Source organism: Microtus oregoni, unplaced genomic scaffold, assembly GCF_018167655.1.
Source record: "Microtus oregoni isolate MIOR12 unplaced genomic scaffold, Mior012 000038F_ref0000394, whole genome shotgun sequence".
NCBI lineage: Eukaryota > Metazoa > Chordata > Mammalia > Rodentia > Cricetidae > Microtus > Microtus oregoni.
This window is the reverse complement of record NW_024543097.1, coordinates 3,891,351-3,898,794: the sequence shown is the minus strand read 5'-3', so window position 1 is coordinate 3,898,794 and position 7,444 is coordinate 3,891,351. Positions and strand designations below refer to the sequence as shown.

At 46.3% G+C, this 7,444-nt stretch overlaps 1 protein-coding gene across 1 annotated transcript in view; it reads left to right on the top strand.

Annotated features, from left to right (window-relative positions):
• The first annotated feature begins 2,216 nt into the window (after positions 1-2,216).
• Acadl (acyl-CoA dehydrogenase long chain) overlaps positions 2,217-7,444 on the top strand; it is a 30,055-nt gene continuing 24,827 nt past the window's right edge. Inside the window, exon 1 of the mRNA XM_041631974.1 lies at positions 2,217-2,369. Within this exon, the coding sequence (XP_041487908.1) occupies positions 2,293-2,369 (77 nt within the window). The 5' untranslated portion in view covers positions 2,217-2,292. The remainder of the gene's footprint in view (positions 2,370-7,444) is intronic.

The following is a 7,444-nucleotide window of genomic DNA, read 5'->3' as shown; positions in this document are numbered from 1 at the left end:
GGAAATAACAGGAGAGAGAAGGGGGCATAATATATACAATTGGTCTTCACACGGTTCAGAAAGACCTCTGTAAGTGCAGCAAACGCATCGGAACGTTAGTGTCTGAGGAATGGGCAAACAGGAGAACGTTAGTGTCTGAGGAATGGGCAAACAGGAGAACGTTAGTGTCTGAGGAATGGGCAAACAGGAGAACGTTAGTGTCTGAGGAATGGGCAAACAGGAGAACGTTAGTGTCTGAGGAATGGGCAAACAGGAGAACGTTAGTGTCTGAGGAATGGGCAAACAGGAGAACGTTAGTGTCTGAGGAATGGGCAAACAGGAGAACGTTAGTGTCTGAGGAATGGGCAAACAGGAGAGTAACTTGCTCATGTCTGACGTTTCTCTCAGTAAGCCAGCAAAGTAATTTGGATGTACATATTGACGTTGAGCTCATTTAATTTTGAAAAATGAAAGAGAGACAGGAGATTATCTAAGCTTAGGCTGCACAATAGCAGGGTTAGAAGCCAAACAGCAATCCGGAAAGCTTGCCGTTTAAGGTGGTGTGGTCAGAGTCCAAACCTGGGCTCAGATGTCAGTCAGGCAGTGTGGAGAAGCAAGAAAAGCTCACTGAGTCTTATGTTTTTGCAAATGTGCATTATAATAAAGCAGGCCTCTGTATACGTGGATAAATCTTTGACTGTGAAATCAAGTATTTCCCTTAGGACTTTGCATTAATTCTTAGCCTCTAAAAGAAATGTTCTCTGACTGTGTACCTCTAGCCCTACTAGAAACCAGCAGACTGGAAAGATAGCCAGCGGCGGGCTTAGCATTGAAGGACATCATTAAGGCCCAATAACCGCAGAGAAGTCCTCAGTAGACCTAGCTCAGTGCCGTCTTACGTGGCATTATTGGCCTTCATTCCCCATTCTGAATGGGGAGAGAGACACGAGGAGGGTTCGATTGTAAAGAATCTTTATGAGCATCCTTCGAAAGGGCAGAGGCCAGTGCATGCACAGGTGTAGAACTCAATCAGCAAGCACTCTGGGAGCTGAAGTGCTGCAGCATTTGGCATTTCGTTAGACACACGACCTTCGGAGGAAACTACCGGTTCACACACTTTGGGGCCTAAAAAATCCGAGGAGGCTGGGGGTGGGGTTCCTATGGATAAAGTGAAGAGCTGAGTTTGAATCCCCTACACCCCTTCACCCAGGCATTAGCTGGACTTTCCTGAGTTTGGAAGCCAAGCCCTAGGGGATCGGAGACAAGTAGATGTCTGGAGCTCACTGGACAGACAGGCCAGACAGATCTATAAGCTCCGGGTTTACTGAGAAACCTGGAGGGCGACTGATGAAGACGCATGACCTAGACTGTCAACTCCATGTGCACGTGCGCACACACACACACATGCACGTGCACACACACACACACACACACACACACATGCGCACACACACCAAGATGTACACACAGCGCATCTACATACACACAGTAAATAATAAATATAATCTAAAATATCTTTAAAAATTAAAAGAGCGAACAAGACTTCATGCCTTCCCAGATTGTTGGTTCTGTGAAGTACTAAACTTTCCTTGTAAACATTTCTGTATGTCAGTCGTTGGTTTCTAACCCAAAATATCTTTCTCTAATTTCAATATTTCAGATTCGGTGACTGTTCTACACCTTGAATTAGAAAGGCCCCTTACTTTGCCTCCTTAGAAATCTAATCTGGACATTCTTGGAGTTCAGATCCTCTCAGGCATTCTCTAAGACAAAACGTCAAATTCATACGCTTAATTACCACAAATTTCGTTGAACTTTTAAAAAGGAAAGAAAAGAAAAAGAAACGACCTTATATGCCTATACGAGTTCAAGTACTATTGTAAAATTAAATTAGCTGTTAAGTTTTTTTTTTCATATCAAATATATTTCCCCCTCATGGTAGCTACAAACTTCTGCAAGGAAAAAACAAAATAAAACAAAAAGCCAGCACAATTCTTTACAGAGAGTATTCATATAGTTGGCTATGTGAAGTGAGCCCTCCAGTGTTAGGAAATGGATTTCCTGCACATGTCTGTGCGGATCTTTGGGGTGTTTGGGTGCTCCACAAAGCGGTCAGGACCCTTGGGGGGTGGGGGGCTCCCCTCGCTCAGTCCCGGGGCGGGACTGGGACGGCTCAGACCCCGCCCGAGCTGACGGCCCCGCCCGGCGGCCGCAGTTGGCTGTCCCCCCGAGGCCCGCCCCGCCGCCCGGCTGTCCCGCCTGCGTCCGCCGCGCTGCAGAGCCCGAGCCCAGACCTCCGCCGGCCGTCCCGCCATGGCTGCGCGCTTGCTGCTCCGCTCCCTGCGCGTCCTGAGCGCCCGCTCCGCGCCTCGCCCTCCGCCCTCCGCCCGGTGAGTACGGGTCCAGCCCGGGGTGCAGGCAGCCGGGGGCGCGGCGTTCCGGGGATGGGGTGTGGGTGTGGCGGCCGAGCCGGGTCAGGGCGACGCGCCCGGGGCCTTCTCTCCGGAACCTGGAGCTGCCCGTTGCGGCGCGAACTCGGGGTGTCACCACCCCGCTGCCCGCCACGAACCTCCGCGCCCCAAAAGGCAAAGCTCCGGCTGAATGCTCGCTCCGGGCCCGGGCCTCGCCCCGCGTCCTACCGGGTGTCCCGGGGACTGGCTGCCCCAGCTTTGCCCCAAGCGGAGGCGGTCACAGGTCGGGCGCGCTGCCACGGAGTAGCTGAGGCCTTTGGCCCACTTGGAACAGGCTGGCGTCTGTCAAACCTGACCGTGAACTTGGGACTCTGTGCGGAGTCGCGGGCCGGAAGACGGCTGCAACATTAATAGTTCCGACTCCAGCGTCCTGGTGTGGGCCCCATCTGATAAATTGGCCGTGGATTTATTAGCCAGTCCTTAAACTGATTAAATGTAGAGGGATTAATAGGCAGCTTGCAAGAGCTTTATGGACTATTAAGGGTGTTTATGTTGAGATCAAAAGTTTTACCTATCCTAAAATCCATTCATTGGATAAAGCAAACTGGAAGCTCAAAGCCTTGTTAATTAGGGAGGCAGGGCATTTAAATGAGCTAATTAGCACATTGTTGTGAAGTACCATAAAAGTGTGGTAATGCTTACTCATGGGGGGAGGGGGTGGGCTGGAGGAGAAGAAAAAGTTTCAAGGACTTTAAAAACGGAATGTTTTCTAGTCTGAACACTCTGAAAAAGCGATGTTCTGCGTTTTGATCAGGTCTTTTTCGCGCTCTTAAAATTAAAGACCGCCCATAAGATCTTATTTTGATTCACTTATGGGGAGGAACTACCTTGGAAAATAGTCAGGAGCTACAGTTTTACCGTCATAGGTTTCTTAAACTTTTACGAGCATTATGATGAACAATCTTGTTGAAAGCCGCCTGATTCTGCACTTATGGAATGAGGCCTAGGTGAAGCAAAGAGCAAGTACTTATAGCCAACTCCCAGGGCCTGAGTGTGCTATTTCGTTTCCTCCTCCTTGTTTTTTATGTAAACGAGGCTTTAAAGAGGTAGCACACAGGCCGGGAGATCGATCATAGGAATTTGAAGCCTGGTTTGAGCTACTTGGTAAGACCCTGACTTAAAAGGCAGAGAAAACAATAGACTAACTTGAAGTTTGTTGGTTTATTCAGTACAGATGTCTCAAAACTGAAAATAGATGTTCCAACAAACTTAACTGCCAAGTAAATGTTTTGGTTTCTGCCCACTGCGCCTTCCCTTCAGCTCTTTTGACTGAACTGGAAAGCCTTTATTCCTTTATTTGACTGAACTGGAAAGCCTTTATTCTTTATTGTGCATTTCTTTCTCTGTGCTTAGAAATAGGTCAGAAATTTTCATGTAATATTTTAAGATCCAGGCAGACTTACACATAAGTTCTGTCTCTGTATTGTTAAACGATCCCACGTAAATCTAAGAAGCACAGTATTCTGGTCCTAGCATTGTTTCTATGTGGAGGGAAGACCAATGTATGGGAAAACTGTACGGAAGAACACGTACTTTAAAATGTTTAGCCAGGTGGTGGTGGCAACACAAGCCTTTAATCCCAGCCCTCAGGGAGGCAGAGATCTCTGTGAATTCAAGGCCAGCTTGGTCTACAGAGTTAGTTCCAGAACAGCCAGAGAATGACACAGAGAAATCCTGTCTCAAAAAAAAAAAAAAAAAAAGTTTATCTAATAGCAACATAAAGTGAACTTATGTCTCGTTGATATGGTTGTGATCTATGTGGCCAGCTGCAAGTCTTGTGCCCTGTTCTCTCTGGCCTTTCGAAAATTTGGCCACCAGTTTGGTTCCTTTAGTGAGGTTTAGGAGGGGGTGAGGCCCTGCTGTGTAGACATTTCCAGTTTGGTTTTTGTTCTTTGTGTTTGTGGTTCAAAGGCGAGGTCTCAGCTTCCTGCCTCAGCCACGTGTTTACTGCCGCACTTTCCCTACCAGGATGGCAAAAGACCTTCATCCCTCTAGAACTATAAGCCCAAATAAACCAACCTTCATCCCTCTAGAACCAGAAGCCCAAATAAACCCGTTCTTCTATGGCGATGGTATTTTAGCAACAGAAAAGCGAGTAATATATATTTTCATTATCCACTCATCTCTTGTTGGACTTGTAGGCGTATTTCATTTTCTGACTTTGAGTACAGGAGCAATGAATGGGTGTAAGAATCTCTGTGATACTCTGGAAATCAGCGTGGCATGTTCTCAGAAAACTGGGAATCAGTCTTCCTCAAGACCCAGCTCCTCAGGGCCTAGCTATACCACTCTTGGGCATATACCCAAAGGCTGCTCAATCAAACCACAATGGCCCTTGCTCAACTGTGTTCATAGCAGCTTTATTCATAATACACAGAACCAGGAAACAACCTAGATGCCCCCAAAATGTGGTACATTTACACAATGGAGTATTACTCAACTGTTAAAAACAATGACATCTAGAAGATTAAAGGCAAATGGATAGAACTAGAAACTGAAGTAACCCAGACCCAGAAGAACTAGAAAAACATGGTGTGTACTCACTCATAAGTGGATATTAGCTGTAAGGAAAGGGTAGCCATGCTGCCAATCCACAGCCCCAGAGAGCCTAGGTAACAAGGAGGGCCCAAGAGGGGGACACATGGATCTCCCTGGGCAGGGGAAATAGAAGAGAGCTCCTGGGTGGGCTGAGGGGGATGGGAACATGAGGGATCGGGTTGGGGTGTGGATGGAGGGGGAAGAGTACTGAAAGAAATAACTGGAATGGAGGTGCATTTCAGGACCAGGCAGAAACCTGGTACTAGGGAAACTCCCCCAAATCTATAAGGATGACCCCAGCAAAGGCTCCTAGCAATAATGGGTTCAGTAACCTGAACCTGCCATCTCCTGTGATCCAATTGGTAACCACTCCATTTGTCATCAGAGAGCATTCGTTCAGTGACTGATAGAAACAAATGTGGAGACCCATGGCCAAACATTATCCCTAGCTCAGGAAATCCTGCTGAAGAGAGGGAGAAGGGATTGGAAGAGTCAGAGGAGTCGAGGAAAGCACGAGAATACCCACAGATTCAACTAACCTGGCTCATAGGAACTCAGAGTCGGAACCAACAACGGTGGAGCCTACATGGGACTAACCTAGGCCCTCTATGTATATGTGACAGTTGCATAGCTTGCTCTACTATTAGGACTCCTAATAATGGGAGCAAGAACTGTCCCTAATGCTTTGACTGGTTTATGGGAACCATCTCCTCACAATGGATTGCTTTACCCAGACTGAATACAAGGGAGGTGCTTAGTCTTCTCACAATTTGGGATGCCATGCTTTGTTGATACTCAAGGAAAGCCTGACCCTTTCTGAACAAAAATAGAGGAGCAGGGAGTGGAGGTGGTGGGAGGGAATGGGAAATGAAGGGAGGGGATGGGAGGAGGGGGGAAGGGGAAACTGTGCTGTGTTCGGGATATAAAATAACTAAATTAAAAAAGAAACGAAGAAAAAGAATCCGTGATAGGATACACATCTCTGGGCATGTGCGCCGGCTTGGTATGGCTGGGTCATATGGTAGTTCTGTTTCTAGTTTTCTCTCTTTTTCTCTTGTTTTCTTTTCTTTAAGGAAACCTCTCCACTGTTTCCACTTTCCCACCACTAGCAGTGTGTAATGGTTTACCCACAGCCCAGCCAGGGGTAGTTGTTCCCACAGCCCAGCCAGGGGTAGTTGTCCCCACAGCCCAGCCAGGGGTAGTTGTCCTTTCGTGTTTTTTTGTTGTTGTTGTTTTGTGTTTGTTTTTTTCAGGACAGGGTTTCTCTGTGTTGCCCTGGCTGTTCTGGTACTTACTCTGTAGACCAGGCTGACCTGGAACTCACTCTGTAGACCAGGATGACCTGGAACTCACAGAGATTTACCAGCCTCTGCCTTCAGAGTGCTGGGATTAAAGGTGTGCGCCACCATGTCCAGCTTGTCATTTTGTATTCTTGATAGCCCTGATGACTTTTGAGGTAAGGTAGAATTTTAAAATAGCTTTTAATCTTCATTTCCCTGATGGCTGAGGGCATTGAACACTTTGTTAGGCCTTTACTTTTTGGTGTTTATTCTTTTGACATCTTTCTATTGTTTCATAATCCATTTTGTAATTGGGTTGCTTGATTTATTTTGTATCTCCTAGACACTAAGCCTCTGTCAGGTGTAGAGTTGGCAAAGACTTTCTCCATTCTGTGGGCAGCTGCCTTTAGTTGATTGACAGTTTTCTTTGTTGAACAGCGTCTTAGTTTGATGAGGTCACATTTGTTGGTGGTTGATCTTATTCCTGTGCTCTGTGCTAACAAAGTCCTATTTAGAAAACCCTGAACCATACCTGTGTGTCGAAGCATACCCCCCTTTTCCTCTGTGAGCTTTGAGATACTGATCTTAAATTGAGGCGCTTGATCCATTAGAAGTTTAGCTTTGTGCCTGGTCAGAGATGAGAATCTAGTTTTAGTCTTCTATATGGGTGCCCCAGCGCCATCTTCTGAAGAGGCTGTCTTTTCCTCAATGTATACTTGTTGGCATCTTTACCAGAGATCAGGGAGTTGAAGATGCCTGCACACGTGTTTGTGTCCTATGTTCTATTGTTCTCTGTATGTTTGTGTCCCATGTTCTATTGTTCTCTGTGCTTGTGTCCCATGTTCTATCGTTCTCTGTGTGTTTGTGTCCCATGTTCTATTGTTCTCTGTGCTTGTGTCCCATGTTCTATTGTTCTCTGTGCTTGTGTCCCATGTTCTATTGTTCTCTGTGTGTTTGTGTCCCATGTCCTATTGTTCTGTGTGTTTGTTCTGCTGCATTACTATGCTGTTTCTTTTACAATGGCTCTGCCGTATAACTTGAGATAGGTGATGATGCCTCCAGCAGTTTCTTTTGTTCAGGATTGCTTTGGTTATCCTTGCTGTTTTATTCCTCCATATATTTTTTTCCTCCATATAAACTATATAAAATAAATTTTAGCATATTTTTTCTATTTCT